Source organism: Hyperoodon ampullatus (genome assembly GCF_949752795.1).
Source record: "Hyperoodon ampullatus genome assembly, chromosome: 7".
In the NCBI taxonomy this organism is placed as follows: domain Eukaryota; kingdom Metazoa; phylum Chordata; class Mammalia; order Artiodactyla; family Ziphiidae; genus Hyperoodon; species Hyperoodon ampullatus.
This window is the reverse complement of record NC_136920.1, coordinates 88974877-89002441: the sequence shown is the minus strand read 5'-3', so window position 1 is coordinate 89002441 and position 27565 is coordinate 88974877. Positions and strand designations below refer to the sequence as shown.

Sequence of the window (27565 nt, the reverse complement as noted above, 5' to 3'; positions counted from 1 at the left end):
TGAGGCAGCAGGTGAGGGGCAGGGGCAGAAGTCTGAGCCGGTGGGGCCTTTGGAGCCTTCTCTCCAAACCTCCGGAAGCGGGGGCTGCTTCCAGCTGGAAGGACAGGGGGCGGGGCGGGCTCTGAGTCAGGAGCGGGATGGAGGCGGCCACTGACGGTGGCCAGGGGGAGGAGGCATAGGGGTGGCGGCGGGTTGGGGGAAGACCCTCATGTCCTCAGCGCTGGGAGGGACAGGTGCGGGTGCAGCCTCGCCCAGGGCGGGGCAGGGGGCGGCGGGAGAAGCCCCTGGAGGGCTCGGGTCCCCCACGCCCCGCACCAGCACAGCCTGGGGCCTCCCCGCCTGCAGCCCTGCTGCCCTGTCCTGCTGCCGGCTGCTCCCTGCCCTCTGCTTTCTGCTCAGCACCTCTCTCGTGACTTCTCTAGACTGTTCTCCAAGGTGCCCCACCCCCCGCTCTCTGCCTCGCCTCCTTCAGCCCACCAGGCTCTCCGAAGGGACTGCCCCTGAGCGCCCAGACCCTCGCCTCAGTCTCTTTCTGGGGACTCGCAGCGCACCTTAGCATGGAGTGAACCATCACCATCGGGCTCAGGGAGGTCCCCACTGTCTCCCAGGAAAACATTTAAAACGCTGAAGACCCCGTCAGTCTCTAGGAGCTCACACATCTCTGGCCCCCGATCTGAGGTCCCCCCACCAATTCCCAGTTACTTCCTGGGGAAGGAAGAGGCACTTTGCTGGCTGAGGTTATAAGGGCCAGATCACCCTGAGTGATGCCTTTACAGCCGCGCTCCAGGGGCCTGGCTGCCATGGTGTATGCACGTGTGTGTGTGTGTGTGTGTGTGTGTGTGTGTGTGTGTGTGCGTGCGTGTCTGTGGGGCTGAATGAATTGACTTGTAGACCTCACCCCTTCTCCAGCCAGACCTTTTCTGCTTCTGTTCCTTGTCAACCACTTAAAATTTTGCTTGAACAAATTCTTCTTATTCTTTCAGAATCTTTGAAAGCCTCTGGTTTAGAATTTGGGGGGAGGGGGCATGGGGGAATTTTTTCTGGGACTAAAATGTAGGCTGAGGAGGCCAAGGCCTCCCTCTGCTGTCAGGGTCACTGTGGAGACCCCTGGAAGGGACTGTGGTCCGGACAATCTTTAAGGCTTTAAGGTTCCAGGAGCTCGTGGTGCTGCGGCCTGACTCTGGCTGTGCCCGTGTGTGCATGTGTGTCTATGTGTGTGTGTGTGTGTGTGTGTGTGTGTGTGTAGAACAGGCAGGAAGAAGGCCCAGTGAGCCACACCCATGCTGGCCGGGGTCCTCCCTGCCAGGCTCAGAGGGACCATGGCGCTCACCCATCCCTGCCCCTGATAATTGTCAACCCCAGATCTTCTGGGGACACATTCTGGTACTGCAGTGTCATAAGTCTGTTGCCACCCCTACAGGCATATGTGTCTGTGCCTCTCCCCAGTCACTGATCTGGTGGGCAAGTGGTCCCATGCTGGTACGAGAGGCAGCTCTCTGTGGGGTCCGCATGCACTAGTGCAGAGAGCGAGGGGTGTGGGGTTAGTTAGTGTAACAGGAGAGACAGCCTCGGGGCAGACTCTGCACCGCAGCCTGATGCGGGGAGCAGGGGTGCTGAGGTCCCCATATCCCCTGCAACCCCCCTCGGGAGATGGTGTGGAGTGTGCTCACCCTCCTCCTCCCATCCCTCTGGGCACTCTGGCCAGGCCTTTTCTCCAGTAGCAAGTGGAGGGGAGGTGACCACTGCCCTTAGGGTTAATCCCAGCCAGACCTGGACAGGAATGTCAGGGCCACCTGGTAAGCTTGCCTGGCTTTTATGGAGCCCAGGGCACAGCCAGCCTCACTTGCTCCTTCAGCGGGGAGGGAACGGCAAGGAGGGAGAGGCTGAGTGATGCCCCGAGGATGCCCAGGGGTCCAGGAACAGGTGGAGTGAGGACTCCTCTGATGCCCTGGGAGCGTCACTGCCACCCCAGTTCCTGAATGCGGGGCAGCCTGGCTGAAGTCCTGCTTGCTGCAACTCCCAGGACATTCAGCGAAACTTACTGAGAGTCTGTGCACGGCCGCACTTGACCCAAGTTCCTAGACCGTGAGGGAGAAGGTGATGGGTCTCATAAAGGAGTCTCATAAAGATGTCACATAAAGTTCTTTTGGGCTTTAAGAAAGGCCGCTGCAAGCGTAGGCGTGGGGAGGAGAAACAGAGGGGCTTCCTGGAGGAGGAATCAGGGTACGGGGATGTGATGGAAGAAAGATGTCCTTCTGTGGGAGGGAAACTACAAGCAAAGGTGTGAGTGACGGGTAACCTCAGGGACCCACTCTGAGTACATAACGGGTCACCTGCCAGGGCCTGGGTCCTGGACAGTGGAAAAAACACAGAACCAGGCGGGCCTGGGAAGGAACTCCAGCCCTGTCACTAGCAGTATGCTGTGGGGCACATTCCTCACCCACTCTGAGCCTCAGTTTCCCCATTTGTAAAATGGGGGTGACACACCTACTTTGCAAAGCTGCCGTGAGGCTGAGGGGCCACATGTGTAAATGATCTGGGCACACACAAGGTGTTTCATAAAGGTTTGTTCTAGTTTTCATCACTATTTGTGAGTCTTTCCTGAGCCCAGGACTATTAAAACCGGAGCCACGAGGGGTCCCAGGGATGGGAAAGGAGGCTTTGCAAATCTGAAGTTGGACCGATTAGAATCTGCTTCTTCCCATGAGTCATGCAGGTGAGAGAGGTGAGCATTTGAGCCTCCTGCAGCCCTGCCTTTACTGGCTTCAGGCTCCTGGAGCTACCTGGTTAGCCATGCAGAAAAGGCGCAAATGTCACCGTCTGCTCTGCTATTAGTGACCAATTGGGGAAGGCTTAAGAATACTTGTACCGGGGATTATTTGTTGCCAGGTTTTTCCCAGCCCAGAGCACGCAAATTGCCTCTTATGAGATTAAGGGAAGCTGCACAGGGTCCAAGAAGTGAACAGATGGGTGGAAGGGAGGGGAGGCAGGGGCCAGCCCAGCACTCAGCTGACACCAGCAGTGCCAGGCGGGTGGGAAAGGACCAGGGCAGGTGGCTCAGGTCGCGCCTGGAGGCCCAAGTCTTGACTTCTGCTGCTGTCCTGTGGCTCAGCACAGGGCCAGCTCTTAATGCATGAGAATGAGTTTTGGGGAATTTCTGGAATGCCCTGTTGTGACCTACTCAGGAGAGCGGGATTGGGGGTTATGGGGTTATGTCCTAGCCCCCTAATAATAAAACTGATCATTATGGGGTGTAATGGTACCAGTGATGTGCCATTGGCCACACACAGGGGCAGGTCCCACCCCATCAGTCTCCAAGACCCCTGGCCAGGTGTGGGGATGCAGAGGAGGGAATGATGTATTTTGCACGACAAGGAGCTTAGTGTCTGGAGGCGACAAATGTGTGCACAGGGAACTAAAATAAAAGGTTCCCCAAGTGAGGTATAAAGTCCTAAGAATATCACAAACCGGAAACAGACTCACAGATACAGAGAACAAACTATTGGTTACCAGTAGGGAGAGAAAAGGGGGGAGGGGCAAGAGAGGGGTAGGGGATTAAGAGGTGCGAACTACTGTGGATAAAATAAATAAGCTGCAAGGATGTATTCTGCAACACAGAGGATAGAGCCAATATTTTTTAATAACTATAAATGGAGTATAACCTTTAAAAATTGTGACTCACTAGGGCTTCCCTGGTGGCCCAGTGGTTAAGAATCTGCCTGCCAAGGCAGGGGACACGGGTTCGAGCCCTGGTCCAGGAAGATCCCACATGCCTCGGAGCATCTAAGCCCGTGCACCACAACTACTGAGCCTGCGCTCTAGAGCCCGCGAGCCACACTACTGAGCCCACGTGCTACAACTACTGAGACCTGCACGCCTAGAGCCCATGCTCCGCAACAAGAGGAGCCACTGCAATGAGAAGCCCACGCAACGCAACGAAGAGTAGCCCCTGCTCGCCGCAACTAGAGAAAGCCCACGTGCAGCAACGAAGACCCAACGCAGACAAAAATAAATAAATAAATAAATAAACTAATAATAATAAAAAAATTGTGAATCACTATGTGTTCCCCTGAAACTTATATAATAATAATAAAAGAAGAAAGTCCCAAGGAAGAAAGATTTTTCCTTCTGGGAGAATGGGGAAAGGAGTTGCCGAAGGGCTGGCTTCGGAAATGGCCTGGAAGGGTAAGCAAGATGGGGGCAAGGAGGAAACGTTCCCTGGGATGGGGATGGCGTAAGGAAAGCGAGGAGGTCAGAACGCGTTCAGGGAATAAAAGCACGGACGCCACACGATCCAGGTGTGATCTCTGGCTCTGCTGTTATAGCTGTGCATCCCTGGGCAAATTTCTTAGTTACTCTGAACCTCAGTTTCCCCATAAGATGGTAATCGTGCTTGTTGGGTTGTTTGTGAGAATGAACAGGACACTTTGAGGAAAGCGCACAGGGTCCTGCATGCCCTCTCACCGCGAGCCTGGGGTGATGGGCCCGTGGCCTCTGTGCATGTAGGATGTGTATCGAGAGAACGTGGTAGGTCCAGCTGCGTAGGCCCTGGGATGCACACTGAGAAGTTTGCACTCATGAGAAATCATTACTGGTTTTGACCCACAGGCTCAGGTCTGAGTTTGAGAATGATCACAGTGGCCACAGTGAGGAGGGTGGATGAAGAAAGATAAATTGAAGGCAGGAAGACTGATCAGGAGGATTTTGCTCATAAGGGCTCAGGCTGAAGCAGCAGCCATGGAAAGAAGGAAATGGATTTAGGAACCAACGGAGGTAGAATCGATAGCACTTGATGTGGGACGAGGAGGCTGGAGGGCTAAAGGCCCCCCTCTGCCTGGCCTGCAGAACGGGCTGGAACCACTGCTGTCTCAGGGGAAGAAGCAGGTTTGGGGGCAGGCAGTGAACTCAGTTGTAAATACGTTTGTGGAGAGGGGCCCGGAATCGCTCAGGAGAAGAGAGAAGATGCCCTGGTTGTAGTTGGACCCTTGGGTCTGGAGGAAGAAGGTGGGATTCACTCACACTTCCTGAGCATCACTATGGCTCAGGCAGTGGGAGAAGTGTTTTCACTACGTGTCCTCTCATTGGGTGTTGACCTGAGAACTCATCTGCAAATCGGGAAAGTTATAGGTGTTGATGTGATGAAGAGGAACACGGTTGCTCCAGGCTGGGAGTATCGGGGGCAGCTGCCTCGGGTGGCACGTCCAACTCCTGTCAAGGTCTGCACAGGCTTAGAGCCCTGTTGGGATGGAAAGAGGTCAATCTCCTTCTTTTGGACCAGGACTGGAAATACAGAGAAGCCAGAAGAATAGGCAGGGTTGGAAGACAAGCCTTCTCTTCATTGTCTGTTTCTCCCGGATCTCTGCTGGGACACACTTTCAACCCTAGCATTGACATTTGCAGCTCTTGGTAGCCTTGACTCTGAAACACAGGTGAGGGGAAGCTTGCCAATATCATGAACGTTCCAAAAATTGTGCTGAATTTTTATTGGGGCTTACACGGGAGAGAGTGACTACTCTTCCCGGGGCTGGATGAGGGGCAGGAGTACTGTGGGCACGTTCTCCCACCGCGTTCCTTGCCTGAGCTGGGGCAGCCGGGCAACCTGTGATTCTCCCAACCTCACATGGCTCTCCCTAGGACACGCAGTCTGCCAAGGTTATCCTGGACAGCGTGGGGCTCTAATGAAAAACAGTGGGGCTGGCCGAGGCAGGGTGACTCCAAAGGCACTATAAATCCTTCGCCTCCTGATTATCAGCCTGTAGCCCCAGCCCGAGCCTGCCCTGAGTTCATTAGTGGCTGGGAGAGGTGATCCTCCATCCATTCAGCCAAGTTCTGGATGCCAAGAAGACACTGATAAGGGCTGCTGGAAATACTGGCGTGTCGGTGCCTGTGAAGCAGCCCATCCATCCCTGCCTGCGGTCATCCTGGAGTCTGACCGAGATGGGAAGGGCAGAGCAATGTGGGCTTTGGTGGTGGCGATGAGGGAGGGTAGAGATGGGAGACGCTAGGGCAGCCTCTGAAGGTTAGGACGCTGGAGGTCATCTCAGGCCTCCTGCTGGCTGGCCAGGGACCCAGGCTAAGCCCCCTTATTTCTCTGAGTCTCGGGCTCTTGTGTCTTCGGGATTGGAATATGTGCTCACTGAACCATTATTGGGGGAGGGTAGGGAGCAGCACGAAATAAAGCAAGTGGGGCTGAAGAGCGGTGATGGACTGTCATTAGCCTGAGAGGTAGCTGTAGGCATCAGTTACAGGCAGACAGAGCTCCTATGGTGCCCTGTTAGAGCACAGCAGCTTGGGAACCACCGGGTTAGGCTGGAGGCAGGGCCACAGATCCTGGACCTTAGGAAGTCCAGCGAGTCTTGTTCCCTTTTATAAGAGATGCTGTCCGGACATTGGAAGCCATGAGCACCCAGGCCCAGAAGGTACCAGTTTGGTGCTGTGTATGCCACCTCTTAGCTGTGTGCTCTTGGGCCTGACCCTTCCCATCTCTGAGACTCAACTCCCATCTGTAAATGCAGGGTTTAGACTAGAAGCCAATCCCTCAGGTACCCCCTTTCAGCTCTAATGTTCTGTGTTCTGATTTATCCAAAGCCTTATTTTGTTGGGGGGTGGGGCTAAGGCCCAAAAGAATAAAACCGAGGCACAAGGAAGTAAAAGCAAATCTCCTAAGACCATTTGGTCTATTTGGGGAATATCTGTGTCCTAAATCCCTTTTTAAAATGTATTTTTATTTATTTTTGGCTGCGTTGGATCTTTGTTGCACGCTGGCTTCCTCGAGTTGCGGTGAGCGGGGGCTACTCTTCATTGCGTTGCGTGGGCTTCTCATTGCAGTGGTTTCTCTTGTTGCGGAGCATGGGCTCTAGGTGCACGGGCTCAGTAGGTGTAGCTCATGGCCTCTAGAGCGCAGGCTCAGTAGTTGTGGCGCACGGGCTTAGTTGCTCCATGGCATGTGGGATCTTCCCGGACCAGGGCTCGAATCCGTGTCCCCTGCACTGGCAGGCGGATTCTTAACCACTGCACCACCAGGGAAGCCCCTAAATCATTTTTTAAAAAACAAACATCTTAAAAAAATCATTTTTATGCTGGTATAGGCCTTGCCAGTTGCAGGTTGTTCTAAAACTTTTGTATGCATGAGAATCACCTGGGGAACTTGCTAAAAATACAGTTTCCTGGGCTTCAAGCCAGAAATTTCAAGATGGTGGGTCTGAGCTGGGCCAAGGAATCTGGATTTTCACAGCTTCCCAGTTGGTTTTTGGTCCACATCTGAGAAGCACTGTTGTATGCAAACAGCCCAGGCTCAGAGGGATTGCATTCTTTCCCATCTTGGCTCTGTGTCTGTGTGGCCTTGGTCAAGCTGCTGTCTGTTTCTGAGCATCCTGTGGTTTTCTCAGCTGCACAGTGAAGATATTGGATGAGGTCAGTAGCTCCCACACTTTGTTTAGTGTACATACCCTTTTGTTGATGGAATCTTGTGTGGAACCTTGGTGTATAATGTGGTTGGAGACAGAACTGAGGTAGAGATGGAAGGACAGAGTCTGGCCCCTTGGCCCCCTGCAGTGGACCCCAAGGTCCCTCTGTTAAATGCTCCCGGAATCAGAAGGACCTCGGAAGTTTTGCTGGTCTCCAGGTGTTCCAGGAAGGGTAACACTGCTGTGTCCCACTGACAGGTGCAAAGCAGGCCTGGGGATCCAGGGGACACTGTGGTTGAGGCAGCCTGGCCTTGAAGCACGGGTTACTTCTGGGTCACTCACTAAATGCTGCATTAGGGACAACAACTCAGACCTGGTGTTTATGGAAGAATCTTCTTGTGGCTGCTGAAGACCTTCCTGATTGGAAGCAGATCATCTCAGTGCAATGTCCTGAATTTCTCCCCTCTTAGAGCCCAAATACAATCCACTCTTCTTGTTTTTTTAAATTGAAGTATAGTTGATTTACAGTGTTGTGTTAGTTTCTGCTGTACAGCAAAGTGACTCAGTTATACATATATATACATTCTTTTTTATATTCTTTTCCATTATGGTTTATCCCAGGACAGTGTATATAGTTCCTTGTGCTGTACAGTGGGACCTTCTTGTCCATCCATTCTATATGTAATAGTTTGCATCTACTAACCCCCAAATCCCAGTCCATCCCTCCCCCAACCCCCCGCCACCCACCTCGCCCTTGGCAACCACAAGTCTGTTCTCTATGTCTATGAGTCTGTTGCTGCTTTGTAGATAGGTTCGTTTGCGTCATATTTTAGATTCCACAATAAGTGATATCATATTGTATTTGCCTTTATCTTTCTGACTTCCTTCACTTAGTATGATAATCTCTAGTTGCATCCATGTTGCTGTAAATGGCATTATTTTGTTCCTTTTTTATGGCTGAGTAGTATTCCATTGTGCATATATACCACATCTTCTTTATACATTCCTCTGTGGATGGACATTTAGGTTGTTTCCATGTCTTGACTATTGTGAATAGTGCTGCTGTGAACATAGGGGTGGCATGTATCTTTTTGCATTATAGTTTTGTCCTGATATATGCCCAGGAGTGGGATTGCTGGATCCTATGTTAATTCTATTTTTAGTTTTCTGAGGAACCTCCGTATTGTTCTCCAAAGTGGCTGCACCAACTTACATCCCCACCAACAGTGTCGGAGGGTTCCCTTTTCTCCACACCCTCTCCAGCCTTTGTTATCTGTAGACTTTTTAAGCATGGCCATTCTGACTGATGTGAGTTGGTACCTCATTGTACTTTTGACAATCCACTCTTCATGATCTTTGTTAATGGAGAGGATCAAGGGTGTGGATAATCCAAAATGATGGACATTTCAAAATAATGAATAATCCTAAGTAACATTTATTTTCAATGTTGGAATGCATTTTGGTATTCATGTTTGAATATGGATGTGTTTGATGTTCTGGGAATTTTTAATACTTATGAAAAGCCACAAAAACCCAGCGATGAAGCTCCCTCCGGCCTCCTGCTCAGCTGGGTGGAAAACATCACCCCTGGTACTCGTCCACTCACCCACCCCAGCTTGCTGTCTTTATGGCTCACACTTTCTTCAGGAGGGGATGGAGATCTTAGCTGATTTTGCCTTTAAAGGACTTTCATTCCCTTTGGGCTGCATGCAAAGAAGAAAAAAATAAGAGGCTGTGAAATGTTAACAGAGGACTTCATTAAGCATCTTCGTGAGAGCATTTGCCAGGAATGGGGATATTTGCCAAGAGATACCTGAGAGCTGACTATATATGTGTCTAATTAAAAAGGCGATTCTTCTTCTCACAGCCCTGGGATTCTCGGTCTTGTCTTCTGGCTGCTCTAGGATATTCACCACAACTAACTCTTGTATATGCTTTATACATCACAAATCTCTTCACTTACATTATTTTACTTAACTTACTTCCCTGACACCCTGTCAAGAAGATTCTATCATCAGTCCTCATGTAGACACTTGAATGTCGAGGTTCAAAGTGATGACAAGCCAGGGTCCTAATGCAAGTGTATGCCCCACGCCAGCCCTCTTCTGTGTCACATGGCCTCTCCTGTCACCACCTAACAGTGGCCCTGGGAAGGGCTCAGATTATTTGCCATCAACCCTGAGAATGCAGCAGCAAAGGAAACAAAATAAAACTAACTTGCAATTACTGCCCTGTCTTTGTTTTGATTGTTTGAAGTGGAGACGTTGGTAAAGGAGAGATTTTGTGCTGGAAGCACCTTGAGAGGAAGGCAAGGGGGTGTGCAGGCTGCTGGGGGGGTGCCAGATGGGCTGAGGGCTTGTCTTCCTTTCCAGGAGGCTGAGGCTGGGTCACTGAGCCCAGGCATTGCAGAAGGATGGGGTGGGATGGGCTGCTCCTTGGAAGCAGTAGCCTCAATTGCAGGCAAGCTATTTTCACATCAGTAATCCCGAGGGGCTGAGAGAATCAATCCCACTTTATGGATTAGGAAATGGAAGCTCAGAGAGGTTAAGAAACCCGCCACCAGGTCACCATGTGCGCTGGAGGCTGGTATCTGAACCATCTGACTCCAGTTATGGGCCTTTGTTTACTAGACAGTCCCCGGTAAGCCCAGAGAGTGTTTGAGCTGTGTAGTTTCCTCAAAAGAAAGCAGAGGCTGGCTACTGTGTCCTCCAGCTGCCCCCAGCTGTGCTCCCAAAACACACAGGAAGCTGACGGGACATCTGCTCCTTGCTGCTGGTCACAGTCCCTGTCCCACCTGCAGACCACAACCAGCCAAGAAACCTCTGATCCTCCCGGGGAACCCCTGGGCCTGAGATCAGCTCCGTAAACGACAGTTTAGGGCAAAAGTCATTCACACCCAGGCAGAGGCACGGGCCACCCTGCTGCATCCTTGTTCAGAAGCCCTTTGCATAGGCCGACCCCCTGAAATAGCTTTCTTAGCGCAACCCAGGGCCGTGGGAGGAATGACTTCCATTCCCTACAGGGCTGGAGCTTTCGGCCTTTGAAACAGCCGCTGTGACGTGGAGCATCTTCTCTGTGGTAAAGGTGACCCAAGGAGGACCAGGTGGTGCCCAGCCTTCTACTGGGCACGGGATTGGGGGCAGTGAATGGGAGTCTTCCTGGGAGAAGGCTCTCCCGGGACGTCTCTGTTTCCAGCCTGGAGTGCCCCTGGAGGGGCCGACTCCTCTAATAGGAGAGTTACTCATGGCTTCACTGGAGAGAACAGAGCAGCTTTCAAGCCTCCTCCCCGAAATGTAACAATATCTGGTACCACTTGGTGTCTTGGGGAGAGAATTCATGTCCGTAATTAGTTACTGTATATCACCGTTAGTACTCAGGATTTACCGGGCAAATACCGTTTAACTGCACAATAACGACAGGTCCTTGCTGCTTATTGGGTAATTTACTAAGCCTGGAGAATGGGGCAGGAGGGACTCTGAATAGGAGGTATTGTAACCCCTTGAATCAAACTGTATGAGTTTGGGTTTGGCAGGGAGGAGGCAGCTGGTAGCCAGCTCTCGTTGCTTTGTTTCGCAGAGTTGGCTGGCAGACTGCTTCCTTCCCCTTTCTTTATAGCAGGAGAGGTCTGGGACTGGGCCCTGCGGCTGCCCGGGGCTATGGAGGGCCTTTTGGTAGAGAGGGTCTTTGGCTGAACGCATAGGAACTCAGCAGGAAGCCAGCAGCAGGAACCAGGCCTGGTGTCCTGGGGGCTCCATCCAGTCCTTCCATGTATTCCCTCCACTGGGCCTCTTTCTGTATCTGGGCCAGTGGGTGCGGGGTAGAGGGAACTGTCCTTGGCTGGCAGCATCAAGATAATCTGAAACCCTCTCCTCTCTCGCAAGTGCTGTGCTGGTCAGGAAGCAGCCATTCCTGGACACTTCCCAGCCTCCATCTGCTTGAGCAAAGTCTGTCTTTGTTTGGCGGTGCACTGTCTAAACTCCTCTAACCTATTTAGACCGCGGAGAGGGGAAGAGACACAATAATGAAAAACGCAACGTGCAACATTGCCTTACGCAATCTAATAAATTACTCGGTACCTGGCTGCCAGCTCAAACTAAGCCCAATATTGCCTGCAGTAATTATTTGGATCACATCCAGTTTATCTGCTTCATATTTGTGCTTCTGTGCTCAGTGGTAACTTATAAATGTCATTGTGGTGTTTATTCGTTATAATGAAACTTAATGACGTTGGAAGCCAGAAGCAGAGGTGGTGGAGCGGTAGGTTTAAAACAATCTCTTCATCTCTGGAGGAGGGCTGAGCCGAGATAACATGGAAGTTATGCCCTGTAGGGAAGAGATTTGCAGGGATGGTGGTGTCCTCATGCTGTGGGGTGGATGGAGAGAGCCAGGAGCCTCCTCCAGAGGCATCCATCAGGAGGCGGGGAAGACTTGGCTGGCTTTATCCCTGGCACTGCCCCATCTGTCCTTGCTTCATCTTCTGAGGGCATTTAAGGGGGAGGTGTTCAATCTTTACACCACTCGATGGCTGGCCCAGATAAGAGATACAGGCTGCCCAGGGTCTTGGGAGGCAAAGGTCTTGATGGATGGGGACAGAAATTAGAACCTCAGGGTGACCACCGTATGGGAGACAGACCTTTTAAAAGAGGCTTGGAAAAAGGGAGTAGGGCTTGGGAAACAAAGGGAGGGTGTCCTGGAGGGCCAAGAGGGGATGGCAAGGCAGGTAGGGGAAGCACAAGGCATGAACGGAATAGGGAACTGCTGGCGGGTGGAGGCTGAGTACCTACCAGTTCTGCAGAAGTACAGACAAAGATGGGCCGTCGGTGTAGAATGAAGGGTTTTGGCTTCATACCACCCCAGACTCTGCCATTTACTAGCTGTATGGCTTTGGGCAAGTTATTTATCTTTCCTGGGTTTTCTTTCCTCATGTAGAAAATGGGAGTAATAACAGATACCTCTCAGGATCGTGGTGTTGATTAAACCAGGTGATGTGTATAAAGTGATGAACGCAGAGTTTGGAACACTGTGACAGTGGCAGTGGTTGGCACATGGTAGGTGTTCAATAGCTGTGGTCGAGTGAATCCACGAATAATAACACTTCCCACCTGGGTGCATTGCAAGGCCGTCTTCCAAACAATCGAGCTTGGATTGAGACCTTGCAGCTGTGCAGGGCTGATCTTATCACCCCATTTTACAGTGTGGAAGTGGAGGCCCAGGCTGGTGACAGTCACTTGCCCAAGGCTACCCAGCTGGAATATGGAGTGGGCACTGGCTCTCCTGCTTCCCCGGACGGGAGTCCCCCGGCCAGTCCGAGCTGGATGGCTCCCCATCTGTGCTGAGGGCTGTGCTCTTCCCTCCTGACGGGGTGACCTGCTCCCCAGAGCCACTCATGAGCCTGGACCTGTGCTGACTTCCCAGCTGCACCTGGAGGCGGAGGCAAGCGGGGCTCTTTCTGTCCATCTCATCTTAATACTACATGTAGTGCCCACTCATGAAATATTCATTCTCTCCCCTCAGCGACATGCTCATACAAGGCTCCTAACATCACAAATATGGATGAAAGTTATTAGTCATTGTTATGTCCCCCACTAGCCGATCTCCTCCCCCAACATGTCTCCTGTTTTGATCTGAGCACAAGTGGGACTGAATTGAGGGTATTAACCTGGAACACTAATAATAATGCCTTGCATTTTAGGGTGCTTTATGCTTTCTCAAAGCACCCGTACAACCATTGTGCATATTTTATCATTGCAACAAATTCACGGAGGAAAGAGGGCTAGCATCGTGAGTACACCCATTTTGCAGATGAGAAAACATAGGTCAAGAGAGATCAAGGTCAAGGTCACATGCCTAGTCAGGAGCAGAACTTATTACTTAAAAAACATTATTAATTATTATTATTATTATTACTATTATTTTGGACTCCGAATGAAATGTTCTCTGGGAAACTCAGTGTGTTTGTTTTATGTGAATAAACAATAGCACCATCTTTTATGTAAATAAGCAGTGGCACCATTTCCTTTATAGTTTGTAAAGAGTTTTCATCCCTGTGATTTTACTGGTCCTCATGAGGCAGCCTTCGTTTATTCTTACTTGACAAAGCTCACACAACGAGTTAGTGGCAGAACTGGCCTTAAACCATTATGTCCCAAAGTGGATTCCAAGAAATCCTAGTCCTAAAACGTGCTCTAGGGAAAGTGTTTTGTGGTCAAGTAAGTTTGGGGAACTCTGAGAACCATATCCTCCTTTTGGGGGTTCACCAGGCCCTTTGGCATAGTAAAGGCTCTGAGAGGTTCTGTAGGAGAGACTTCTTTAATCAGGGTTAACCCAGCCTCTGCCCACCTTATTTAACTATGCAGACTCTATTTCACAGAAAAACTATTAACCTGCTACAGAAATGCTGCTCCAGGGAAATGCGTGTATGTGATCCCTCCTCCGCCGTATCTCCTGAGGCAATGGAGTTTGGAGCAGGCCTGGGAGGGCAGAGCAGGGAGGGGGAGGACAGGCAGCAAGCACGCTCGTGGGGCCCGTTAGAACTGAAGCCCTCACCTCAGGCTGCCTCTTCTCTTTCCTGTACCCGCAGGGCTGTGAGTTCCAGATAATTCACTCAATATTAGGAACAGTCAGTCCAGCTTACATTTGGGGCAGGATCAGAGGGGCATTCTGACTGGCTGAGTGCGGGTCCATGGACAGTGCAATGCGGGGACATACGGGAGTGGGCAGTCCATGGCCAAGGGGAGAAATCTACACGGATACACAACAGGCTCTGGTCACGTCTGCCCTTGACACTGATGGAGGGAATTACCCCCTCCTCATCTCCCCAGATACACAAAGCTCCCCGAAGCAGAGTAGGCGTAAGAAGACCAGGGTTTGAATCTTAGCTCTATGCCTTTGGTAGATGACTTAATCTCTCTGAGCCTCACTTGCTTTGTCCTCAACATGGAGCTAACACCACCCACTCTGTGACGTCATGAGGATTAGACGACATGTGTGTGAAAGTGCCTCCCTGGCCCCACAACTTTGCGGGCTAGCCGCCCCCTCCCTTCTCCCTCCAGTCTTACTGCAGTCAGACACATGGCCCCCCACCTCTGTGCTCCAAAAGCATCTCACCTGCACACCCCTCTAGCTCTCCCACCAGCCTGCCTTCTGCTATCTCATTATGTGCCTGTCTCCCCATTGGACTCAAAACGCCCTGGGGGCTGTAGCCCACTCTGCCAGGGCCCCACCTGTGTCCCTCAGGCCGACGCCCAACTGCCAGCACCTGCTGCTGCCCTTCTCCTGAGGTCTTCCTCTTCAGCTGCAGAGGCCACTCGGTCCTTGCAAAGAGCAGGACAGAAGTGCCAGGGAGCGAACACCCCGACCCGAGCAGCCCTCAGCCAGTTACTGGCAAGAGGGCCCTGTAGATACCCTGATCCTTGGGTGGCCTGACTGTGAGGCATGGATTCCACAGCACTTCCCAGAGCCTCCCACTGGGATGAGGCTCCAGCTGCCCCCCATTTAGGGACCTGATGGTACCCTCTGTTTTGGACACCTTCCCTTTCTCTTGTCAATGCCCTACCATCCTTCTGGCGCTTTCTGCACCTCCTGGATGAGTCCGTGCTTAGGGTCTGCTTCTGGGGGATCCCGAGCTAAGATGAGGACCTCCTCTATGTGTTTTTCATCACCACATCACCCTTAGCACCAGGCACACAGTGGGTGCCTGGTGAATCTTTTCTGAATCAGACAGAAAGGAGCCATAAGCACAGGCACCTGAAGCCCATGTCCTAGCGCAGGCTGGCCGAGGGGGGTGCCTGGGGATCCCAGGGCAGGACGGCTGCTACTTCCTCTCCTCTGCACCTGCCCCACCCGACACCTGGTCAAACCTTGGCAGGTGCAGAGGACCCACAGTCTGGCCAGCATCCTTCCTCAACGAGAGAACAGCTTGGTGTTGTGTTTTGAGACCCTTTCCTGAGTAACGGTTGAGAAGTTCTGCTCTTGTACTAAGAATAGTGGTTATTGCTGGTACGTTTGATTTGGGGGTTGGGGGGAGTGTCACATCGCTCTATTTATCCCACAGTCTGTACGCAGTTACTGAAACTGTCACCGTGCCCTATATGCCACAGGCCATTATGGGTATTTCAAACCATTATATAAATGGACTTGATCTGGTACTTCTGAATGTCATTAAACTCCTCCCATACCGGTAACAACACAGTTCCCATGGAAACGAATACATTGGAGAAGGGAAGGTATAGGGAAGAAAGCAGATGGATTGGGGGGAGACGCACCCGCCGATGACTATTTCCAGAGCACGGGGCTCGGCGGTGTGACACGGCCACTCTGAGGAGATGGGGCAAGCTCCTTCAGGTTTTTATTGACTCTCCTTTGATAAAAGGTCTGGATAGTTCATCTCAGCCTGAACCTGCTCATTCCGGCACACAGCTCTAAAACTTTATGGCACCGCAGGCCATTAGGCGCCCTCATTTATTCAGACTGTCCCTACCTGGGGAGGAGGGTGGAGGGAGGGTCTCAGCATTCAGTGATGAAGCCTGTGGGGATGGCTGAGGATGGGGAAGGGGAGGCAGAGAGAGGAAAGGATGCCTACTTAGGGCATAGTTGGTATGGGGTGAGACCCCATATGATATGGGATTTTGGCCAGTGGCTGCTACCTGTCACTCGGTCCCATTGTCCCCACTGCAGCCAGAATGACAAAACTGTAGACTCTCGGGGTTGAAGGGGTGTTTTCTCTTTGAAACTCCTTTATAAGAGCCTAGCCAAGGAGCTGCCCATGGCCTTGGTAGGTAGTGAGTTGGAGGGATTCAAGCGTAGGCTGCAACGACCTCTTTTTTTTTTTAAGTTTTTACTAAAGTATAGTTATTTACAATGTTGCGCTAGTTTCAGGGGTACAGCAAAGTGAATCAGTTATACATAGACATATATGAGCTCTTTTTTTAGATTCTATTTCTATATAGGCTATTACAGAGTATTAAGTAGAATTTCCTGTGCTATACAGTAGGTCCTCGTTGTTTACCTATTTTATATATAGTGGTGTGTGTCTGTTAATCCCAATCTCTCAATTTATCCCTCCCCCACTTCCCCTTTGGAAACCATAGTTTGTTTTCTATGTCTGTGAGTCTGTTTCTGTTTTGTAAATAAGTTCATTTGTATAATTTTTTTAGATTCCACCTATAAGTGATATCATATGGTATTTGTCTTTCTTTGCCTGACTTAACTTCACTCAGTGTGACAATCTCTAGGTTCATCCATGTTGCTGCAAGTGGCATTATTATTATTATTTTTTATGGCTGAGTAATATTCCATTGTATATATGTGCCACGTCTTCTTTATCCATTCATCTATCGATGGACACTTAGGTTGCTTTCATGTCCTGGCTATTGAAAATTGTGCTGCTATGAACATTGGGGTGCATGTATTACAATAGTCTCTTGTAATAAAATTTGTTCCCAGGGCTCAGGTATCATTTTCTCCAGGAGGCTTTCCTGGGCCCTGCTCACTTGGCCTACAGTTTGACTGGATTCCTCTTCTCTGCTTCCATAGCTCCTTACACACCTGGTTACAGCCATTATGACACTGTGTTGTAATTGCTGTGATATCCTTGGGAAAGGGACTGTGTCTTTACATGCCAAGGGCCCAGCACCGTGCTGGGCATGGAGTTAGCACTTGATACATGGTTGGTGAATGAATGAGCACGCAGCACCACAGTATTCAAAAGTATTTAAGTGGATTGGTACTTGGCAGGGATATTGAGCCATCAGAAGAGGGTGTAGACTAGATGACCTTGGGTCCCTTCTGGCCTTGAGAATCTCTGATGATATGGTTCTAAACCTGCTCTGACGATACCTAAATTTCTGTGTCTCCCAAGCCACAGTGCTTAACCATTAAGCATACTAACCACAAGGCTAAAGAGAAAAAACAAAAACAAAACAACCCCAAAATCAACTTGACGTGAAATATGTCTAATCTCTCCAAGTGGAGGATGAAGTTCCTGAGGATGGAGGCTGTATCCGGCCTCTGAAGCTCCTGCACCCGGCACAGTACTGGGCTCATAGGGATATGTTTCATGTCAAAACATACCCCTGTATCAAAAAAACCTACTTCCCTTCCTTTTCTCCAGAGGTCCTTGCTTCTTGTCTCTTTCAAAACATGGTCCACCCCTCCCCAGAAGTGGTCCAAGAAAATGAGAGTTCTTTACCTATAAAGTAAACATAAGCTCTAGGCAGCAAAGCTTGAATGCCTAAAATAAAAATGGAAGTCTAATGTTTCTTCTGTGATTCTCAAGTTGCCCAGTCCCAGCATCTTGGGCGCCACTGCCCAGGGGCAGAAAAGTTCACTGTCCTTGCTCTTCTTTCATTGTCTACTTTGTGCAAACATGATGCCATGAAACATTATCCTGGGAGATAATGGAGACCAAGCAGACTGGGAAGGGAAACAGGTCTGAGCTAAATAATTGCAAAATGAACTTCTATGTACAGACTGAGCTAAACCCTTGGAAGGAACGAAATATGAGAGCATGTAACACAGAAACTTGATCGAGACTGGGGAGGGGTGGGTCTGAGGATGCTTCACTGGAGAAGTGACACTTCAGCTGAGATCTGAAAGTTGAGCAGGCGTCACTATGTGAAGGTTTGCGGATGGGGTGTGGCGAGCGCGGCCAGTATCCTAAGAGGAGAGGCCAGTGTAGACAAAGGCTGTATGGCCACTGGGAATATGCCCTGTTGGAGGAGCCAAAAGCATGCTGATGTGACTGGAGTACAGAGTATTAAGGGGGCAACATGGGGCCAAAGGGGTTGGTAGGAACTAGGTCACAGAGAGCCTTATAAAACATGCTGAGGGTTTGGGTATTTTCCCTACTGGCAATAGAAAGCTATTGAAATATTTTCAAGAGGAAAGTGACATTTTCAGATTTGCATTTTGAACTATTGCTGTGGCTAAAGGATGGAAGAAGAACTGGGAGGGAAGGGGCTGAGCTTGATTGACACAAGGAACCAGTTAGGAGAGCACAGCTGCAGTCCTGGTCAGGGGGCATTGGCGATGGGTAAGGGCGCTGGCCGTCAGATGGGCAGAGGTGGACGAATTCGAGAGACAGTTGGGAGGTAACATTTCTAGGTCTTGAGGAGGATTGGATAGGGGTGTGAGGGAAACTGAAGTCTGAAAAGGAGCTTGGTAGGGTCTGTGGTCTAGCTGGCCCCCAGCTCACCTTAGAGCAGCAGGTAGGGCTGGTGGCTGGAGGAACAGGTCTGGAGAAGAGCTCCGAAATCCACCATCAGCTGGAGGCAGGAGAATGGAAATGGTGGGTTCCTTGTTCCAAGGCGCCGAGCTAATTAAATAACAATCATAAAGCGCCCTGGAAATCTGAGTCTTGCCATAAATAATAAACAGGGACGTTATACAAATAATAAGCTTTGCAGCCCCAGTGGAAGAAAACACATCAGTAAGAAAAATGAAACAAGACGAAATGTACCCAAAAGCTCCAACTAACAAAATGACAGGATTAGCCAGTATCCGGGGTGCCCTGGCAGGCGGTGAAGGGACTGTCTCAGGAAAACGATGGTGGGCCCTCAGCATGAGCCAGACTCTGGGGTACGACAGGCAGAGGGCCAGGAGCTCGAGTGTCAGCCGACCCACCCTCCCTTGGGTCAGGTCCCTGGGCCAAGTCCAGACCACCAGACTCCTGCGCACGCCGCCAAAAAAAAAAAAAAAAAAATGCAGGTTGTCCTGCAGGCCAGCTCGATGGCCTCCCAGCCACCCAGGGTACAGCTGACATGGGCCCGAATTCATTCTCTAAGGACAGACAGAAACAGACACACATCTGCCTCTGAGGCTGCTGAATTTCCTAGTGCTGGTTCCTTTGGTGACCAAAGCATTTAAAATTATGTGGTTGGGGGTGAGAAGAGAGTGTGGCAGGGTGTTGAGAGCTGGGATAGATTTTTGAATCATCACATTTCAAAGACTGAACGGAGATCATATCCAACATTACCCAGTTTTGCCCACAAGGAGGTTATCTATCATCCCGGGGTTTAGGGATTTGCCCCAGGCCATACACATGCCCATGGAGCACCTTTACTCCTTAGCACTCTGTGAGGGGACAGACGGGGAGCAGTGGACGTGTTAGACTCATTCTTAAGGATTAGGGAACAGGAATCCTTAGCAGGAAGAGAGGATGGGTGCCCCTGCCATCCCAAAGAACTTCCGAGCTGCTCAAGATGCCTGGATTCTCATCCTCCAGGGCTCTGTCTCCCTCACAGGCTGAGAGGCAAGGACGTTGGCACGCAGAGCCTGGCCTAGGATGATGTGCCCCCAGGGGCTGTGCTGCAGCCTGAGCCTGTGTGGACCAGTGGCCGTGGAGCAGGCCTTCTCCTTCCTCGGCCCCTCCAGCCCCTCCCGCCCCTCCCGCAGTGGCCCACCCCCAGTGAACAGAAGCTGCCTTTGCTAATCACTTGCATTTGTTTCTTTCTGGGAAGATGAAAGTGACAGTGCTGGGAGGCATATCTGCTTTCCCTTCACTGAGCCAGGAGAAGCAGCCGGTCCCTGTGATTCTGAAGGTCTGGGGACTCTGCCGCCCACCAGATGCGCAGCCGGAGGAGGGAGGACGAGAGCCTCATGGGCAGGCCCACCTTGGCCTTGAAGGGATGCCCGGGCAGGGAGACCAGGGCTTCGCGGCTTCTCCTCTCCTCCTTTAAGCATCCTCTTCCTCATTTCCCCCTTCAAGAGTCCTAGGGCCCGGTAGTCTTTTCTTGTTCCATAGAAAGAAAAGGTCTTCCCTGGGCTGTGTCTCCCTCCCCATGTCTTTCCTGATTTTCTCCCACATCAGGTGGGGAGTCTCCTGTCTTCTGCCCCCGTTTTCTCCTGCCCTTTCCACTTTCTCTGTATTTTCAAGTCAAAGCCTTAGGGGCTTCCCCTCCGATCATGGCCTCAGCCTCCTCTTTCCGAATTCAACGAGGGCTGGACTGGATGTCAGGAGAGCTGGGTTGTAGTCCTGGCTCTTCCAGCAACTTCCTACTGACCCTGGGCGAGTCCCTCCATGCTCTCAGATCTCCCTGGGTGGGTGGGTTGTGCTACAGTCGCTAGAGTTGCTCACGGTTCTAACACAGAGGAATACTGGGCTTTCTGAGATGCAAGCAGAGCCCCTCATCTGACACCACGTGAGAGCTTCCTATTCTGCCCTTGGATAGGATCCGCCCCGGGTAAGCAATGTGCATTGAGCAGGTGAGTGGTTCTGGGCTCTTCAGGAGAAATGGGTAATCAGGTAATCGGGGCAGGATGGAAAGAGGAGAGGGAATGGGGGGTATGTGTGTCATGTTAGAGCAGTTCCCCTTGCATATCTGATGGGAAATACCTGCCTAGTGATGCCCCAGATGACAAGGTGACCCTGCAGTAGGAGGGGTGAGGAAGGAGGGCAGGTGGGTAAAGGATGGACAACACCACTGGTGGCCTCGCCTCCTAGCCCTCCTCTTGGCTGACATGCCCGGGTCCTAGCCTCCCAGGAGGAACTGTAGCACTGGCCTCGGAAGAGAAGCTGAGAGGTAAGGCTTTATGGAATTGCTGGGGATGTGGAGACTCGTGCTGTACGTCAGGACGCTCTGCCTCCTGAGCTCCTTCTCCAGACCCACCTTACCCTTGTGGGTGGCTTTGGGTATTCCTCCATTGTCACTCCTGGCACTAATTAATTACTTAAGTTGAAATTGATTACTCCCTATGTGCGAGACACGGGGCTAAGGCCCAGGGACTGGCAAGGAAATGAGGAAGCAGGACCTTTGCCTTCCTGAAGCTAACTCTTAGGGGGGACAGTCTAATGAATAATCACCAGTTAGAGTAAGCGCCACAAAGTAAATAGGCTGGTTGTCACAACAGAGCACAATGGTGGGGGGAAGAGGGGTATCTGGTTTAGGTAAGGTGGTCTGGCAGGACCTCCTGTGGAGGTGACAGGAACACCGAGATGCGCCTGTGTGTTTTTACTGGGAGCGTGAGGGCAGGGGCTATGTCTTATTTACTTATAAAGCTCCAGTGCTTAGAACAGTGGCTGGCACTTACTATGAAAAATTGGTATGATTTTTATGGCGGGTATTCTTTGAAAGTTTGATGAATAAATAAATGATCTCCTTCCAGCAGGTTCTACTTAAAGCACCATGTACTTAATCACATGAAGACAATTATGTCAAACAAATCTAATAGTCCCATGCCTAGTCTGTCTTTATTTGCACCTTTCTTGTCAGCCCTTCATTGATTTTTGTCCATATCTGCATTTGATGCCTCAGATGTGTTGAGTCCAAACAGGAAAGAACACACATTTTAACAACCACCTCCATTCCTGCAAATGCTGCAGATTCTACCCGAGAAGTTATTACATGCTCCTAAATAGAGCAGACCTCTCATTAACTATCACATGCCTCCTTAAATGATTTTTTTTTTTTTTTTTTTTTTTTTTGCGGTACGCAGGCCTCTCACCGTTGTGGCTTCTCCCGTTGCGGAGCACAGGCTCCGGACGCGCAGGCTCAGCGGCCATGGCTCACGGGCCCAGCCGCTCCGCGGCATGTGGGATCTTCCCAGACCGGGGCACGAAACCGTGTTCCCTGCATCGGCAGGCGGACTCTCAACCACTGCGCCACCAGGGAAGCCCCTTAAATGATCTTTGAATAGTGTTTTCTTTGTATTGCTTTTTGTAGTTTAACGGTACCAGTTGCGTTTACTCTAGCTTATGATAAACCCCAGATCTATAAAGTTCCTGTTCATTCATTATTTTTCTCTTGCTTCTTCTCAAGCTGCTATTTTTTGGGGGAGTGTAGTGAAGAGGGGAGAGTGGAAGGAAAAGAAAATAAAAAGATACCAAATTAACAAGGAAACAAATGAAATAGGGGATGACTTTTCCCCGGGTGACAGACACCCTGTTAGATACTGTTAAACAGAACAAACATGCTTTAATACAGAACTAGTTGGTCTTTTACTTTTATTCTAAATTGCAAATATAATGCTCACTACCTTATCTTTGATGGAAGAGGCAGCTAACTGTTCCAGTATCTCACTAATTCCAACAACACCCGGGAGAAAAAAATTATAATTTTTAAAACTATTTTACCAATTGTTCAATTTATAGCAAGGAGTGTAGTGCAGCTTGGACAGGGATGTCTGTTTCTTGATCTATGTCATAGCTGCTATTCCAGTTCAATTATTAATATGTAGAAGTTAGAATCACTTTGAGTATTGGAACAAGATAATTATAAACCATAAAGCAGCTCCCCATGCTTGCTGGTGCTTTTTTCTTATGTGCAAACGTGTTGGAGTTTGGGCATGTGAGCTTTAGAGAGAGACAAAAATGTATAATATGGCACTTGGGGTAGTCAGCCTGGCTGGAGTGGGAGCAGAGAGACATTCTTTTCCTTTCCAGGCCTCTCCCACCTCCCATCCTCCAGCCTCCCACCCCTCCAGAGCCAAAGCTTACCCACCCCCGGCATCTCTCCTTCTGCCCCAGTGACTCACCCGCCTCCTATCCTGTCTCCTCTTTGTTAGCTGAGATTTGTAACTCCTCACACACGGTGGTTTCACTTGCTTACCACCCCCTTGTCTCCTTGTTTACCCAGAAGCAGCAGCAGCTACTGTATGTGCTGTTGTGTGTGAGCCTGAATGTGTGTGTGTGGGGGGCATTTGGGAGGGGCGAGAACCACAGGCAGAGGGGAAGGCAGGGCTGGGGGGGTTAGCCGCTCTGTTACCTCCTGGCTATTGCTGATGCCTCTGTTGCCTTCTCCTGCTTGATTCTCAGTTTGTCTTCACTGGCGGAGGGTATAGATGGGGGTAGAGCATTCCTAACCAGGTAGAACCACAATCAGTGGAAAGGAATAACCCATTTATATGGATTGTGTGTGTTTGAAGGGGGAACTCAGAGAGAAGAGGCGTTGTTCTGGCATCTTCCCTTTTTAACAAGAAAGAAAGAGTTTAAAAGGCCGCCTCAGCTTCGTTGTTGCACAAAGTAAGGCTAACTGTCCTCAGAAGTCATCAGGTGCTGGTCTTGCTTCCAAGTCCTCCTCTAGTCCTCCCTGATTTTCTTCCTTCCTTCTTTACTTGAACAAAATCTAAGGAGACATTAAGGCTGCCTTTATTTTTCTTAGCATTTTCCTAACCTCTGGTTCAGAGTATTACCATCGTACATTTCTGCTATGGCAAAAATATGGATTGAATTGTGTTCCCCTGCTGTCCCCCCACCCCTGCTCCTATGTTGAAACCCTAACCCCTAATTGTGACTGTATTTGGAGATACGGCCTTTACAAAAGTGTTAAGGTTAAATAAAGTCATAAGAGTAGGGCCCTAATCTGATAGGATTAGCGCCTTTGTAAGAAGAGACACCAGAGCACCTCTCTCTCTCTCTCTCTCTCTCTCTCTCTCTCTCTCTCTCTGCCATGTGACGACTCAGTGAGAAGGTTGCTGTCTGCAAACCAGAAAGAAAGCTCTCACCAGAACCTGACCATGCTGGCACCCTGATCTTGGACTTCTAGTCTCCAGAACTGTGAGAAAATAAATTTCTGTGTTTAAGCCGCTCAGTCTATGGTATTTTGTTATGGCAGCCCAAGTCACTTGTGAACATTTGGGGGGAGTCAAGTCGTGTTCATCAGCCTTGTGATATGATTTTTTTTAGGCCCCAAGATCTTGAGTCAGTATCCTTCGACTGCGGTCAGACACTCAGAGCTTGAGCTTTCAAATCCAGTCCAACTCCTGACTTTTTGGCTCCCCTGTTCATTTCAGCTTCTCTAATGAGCGTTGCCAGTGAGAGAATGTGTCTATTCAGCACCGTGGACAGAGGCATGCTGTCAGTTTCCACAAATTAGATGTTACTGCCTTGGCTCTCAAGAAGGTGGTGTTGGGAAGGGAGGGGTAGGCTGTGAAAGAGAAAAGTCAGGAAGGGATACTGACTGGTTGGATGCAGAGAATGCAGCCTTCAACCCTGGCTGTGCTCAGCCACGGAGCTCGGACAAAGAGGAAGTAGCTTCTTGAGGCTGTTGCCTTCTTACACAGACAGGCATGGAAATGGGGGAGGTGATACTCTTTATGTTTAATTGTGCTGGCTTAACTGCTGTCAAACTGTCAGCATGATGTGTGCTGGCAACAATCCTACAGCTGGTGAGGCATTAGGTCTGGGGAGCACATGGGGTTGTGAGTGTCATGGTCTGTGGGCTGGGAGGAGAGCCAGCTGAGGGGCATAGGAAGAGGGAGCTATGCTATGGCCTAACTTTAGGGCTAGAGATGGTACAGGTGAGCTGCCTTTTCCGTGCCTGGAATGGGAATGAGGCTACAGGGACCCTGGGCCTTGAGTGGGGAGGGGCCCAGCTCACGGCAAGCTGGGCTGGTGAGAAGCCAGGGTTTCATTTGTCTGACTTTATTGAATAAATGGCATCCCCAGCCATTGTTTACCTACTTTTGAATCCTGACAAACAGTCTGTGGCATCTGATGGAGAGGCTTATTAACTGCATGGAGACAGATGGCTAGGGATGAAGGGATTGGCTCTTTATTACAGCAGGTCCATAAATGACAGCACTCCTCTCACATCCTAGCCTCCACATCAATGTCAATACCGTCCTCCAGCCTTCTGCAGGCCAGTCAAACCTCAGAGGAAAGACCCAGTGCTAGAGGAAGGCAGAATGGCCTATGAGTAAGTGGGAGAGGTAGGGCCGATGGAGTTGGAAAAGAGGGCAGTTTTTCGAGGGGAAGTACTTTGAGAATAAAAGCTCTGCCTTCTTCTTCTATAGTATCCTCCCAAATGCCCTGTGAGGTGCCATTAATTCAATAAGCATCCAAGAAATGTGAATGATTAAGGAAAAGGGCAGAGAGGTCTGGATTAGAAAAGATACTAGAAGCAGATTTAATTGCACTGGGTGGGTAGGTGAGGAACAAAAGGAAGCAAAGAGAGAGGAAGAGAAGGAGGGGACACAAAGGGGGGAGGGAAGGTAGCATATGAAGAATTCTCGTGAATCAGCATACAGTGTTTCAGGCATTAGGTACTCTTCCCCATGTTACTATCTGAACAGCTTCATGGAAACCAAACTGATGTGTCCACTGTCCTTTCTGAAATGGCCCAGGTTCTCTTTCCTGGTACCATAGTTGTAGGGCATAACTTCTTCCCTCCCCATTTCCCCTGAGAGGGCAGGTTCTCACTGACCTTCATTCATTCTCCGAAACTTGTCCTTGGCCATGTAGCCCAGCACCAGACAGCATCCTCTCTTCTGGAGGCCCAGCTCTGGAAGAAAAGCAGAGGTCGGTGAGGTGGGAATGGGTCAGGGGTCAGTGAAGGTCCTTTTGCAAGGGATGTAAAGCTTTTTGCTCTTCTGAACAGGGCTACTTAATTATTTAACAAATATTTAGAAAGCACTTACTATGGTCCAGACATAATTTAAGACCAATAATTTCATCATTTGATCCTCACAACAACCCTATGAGGTATGTGCCATTGTTATCCCCATTTACAAACATATTAAGCAGGCAGCCTTAGATGAAAGAGCTGGTAGGTGGCACAGCCAGGAGTTTGAACACAGGCAGCCTGACTCCAGAGTCCATGTTCACAACCATTACTCTGTAGGTTAACGAGGCCCTATGTATCCCAGGCATAGGGACTATGCTCTGATCACACTGGGATTGTTGTCAAGCCAGAGAAGAGGCAGAGTCCAGCCAGCGGTGTCCAGGATGGAGCAGTACAACCAGACACAGTGTCCAGGATGGAGCAGTACAACCAGACACAGTGTCCAGGATGGAGCAGTACAACCAGACACAGGGTCCAGGATGGAGCAGTACAACCAGACACAGGGGCCAGGATGGAGCAGTACAACCAGACACAGGGGCCAGGATGGAGCAGTACAACCAGACACAGTGTCCAGGATGGAGCAGTACAACCAGACACAGGGTCCAGGATGGAGCAGTACAACCAGACACAGGGTCCAGGATGGAGCAGTACAACCAGACACAGTGTCCAGGATGGAGCAGTACAACCAGACACAGTGTCCAGGATGGAGCAGTACAACCAGACAGTGTCCAGGATGGAGCAGTACAACCAGACACAGGGTCCAGGATGGAGCAGTACAACCAGACACAGGGGCCAGGATGGAGCAGTACAACCAGACACAGGGTCCAGGATGGAGCAGTACAACCAGACACAGGGTCCAGGATGGAGCAGTACAACCAGACACAGGGGCCAGGATGGAGAAGTACAACCAGACACAGGGGCCAGGATGGAGCAGTACAACCAGACACAGGGGCCAGGATGGAGCAGTACAACCAGACACAGGGGCCAGGATGGAAGGATTGGAAGAAGACACAGTGGTCACGATGTAGGTAGAAGTAGTCTATCTTTTGGGAGAGAGTGAATTTCTGGGGCTGGGGATCCCTGTTCATCCTTATATTCAGGCACAATTCAGCATTGTCATCCAGCACTTATGAGGTGTAAACACAGTGTAGAGCACAGGGGTGGGGATGGCTGAGAGACGTAAGACATAGACTCTGGTCCCACAAGACTTTGACCCAATGGAACAACAGGTTAGAACAACAAGTCCAGGTAGCAAAAGCAAGAGACCATTTTCTCCCCCAGGATATTTTGTAAATCAGCGCTCATTGTGTGTGAACGTTGGACTGGAGTACCTGAGCCAACTGGGCAATATTTCCTCTCTGGTATTTATCCTTTGCTGCTCACCTGTCTTCAGCACTTGTGGGCTTTGAAGCAATTCCACACCAAGTTTCTCTTTTGACCCTCACAACAGCTGCACGAGGTAGGCAGATCGGTTATTACTATTCACATTACGCAGATGAGAAAATTGAAGTTCAAAGATGTTAAATGACTTCCCATGATTATCGTAGACTCCCCGCCCCTCCCTCTTTGCTTTGGAGTCATACAAATGTGGCAGCTGCCATAAACTGGGTAAATGGATAAGGGGTATGATTTCTGGAGGTGGGGATGTGCCTGCAGCTCCTTCCAGGCTTTGCTAGCTTTCTGGACACCCAGATACTCTCTCCATCGGTTTCTTAGAGAAGGAGGATCCCCCTGAGGGGTGTGTCACAGCAGCTTCTCCCACGACACTGGGTGTTTCTCTGAGCCCTAGACAGTCTGCATCTAGGCTGTCAGAGCATAGAGAGGCTGGGCTCGTCCTCCCCCTTATCCCTCCACCCACCTCTGTGGCCCAGGCCCAGCCTC

The 27565-nt window shown here is 50.3% G+C and overlaps 1 protein-coding gene across 3 annotated transcripts in view; it reads right to left on the bottom strand.

Moving 5' to 3' along the window:
- The window catches only part of KIRREL3 (kirre like nephrin family adhesion molecule 3), a gene marked incomplete at both ends in the record, with an annotated part of 550267 nt that overhangs the window by 92096 nt on the left and 430606 nt on the right, over positions 1-27565 (bottom strand). For 2 of the 3 annotated variants that reach the window (XM_079708871.1, XM_079708873.1), the window contains one exon: positions 25547-25624. The exons of the other annotated variant lie outside the window; for it this stretch is intronic. In XM_079708871.1, coding sequence (XP_079564997.1) covers positions 25547-25624 — 78 coding nt within the window. The remainder of the gene's footprint in view (positions 1-25546; positions 25625-27565) is intronic. 3 annotated transcript variants of the gene reach the window in all.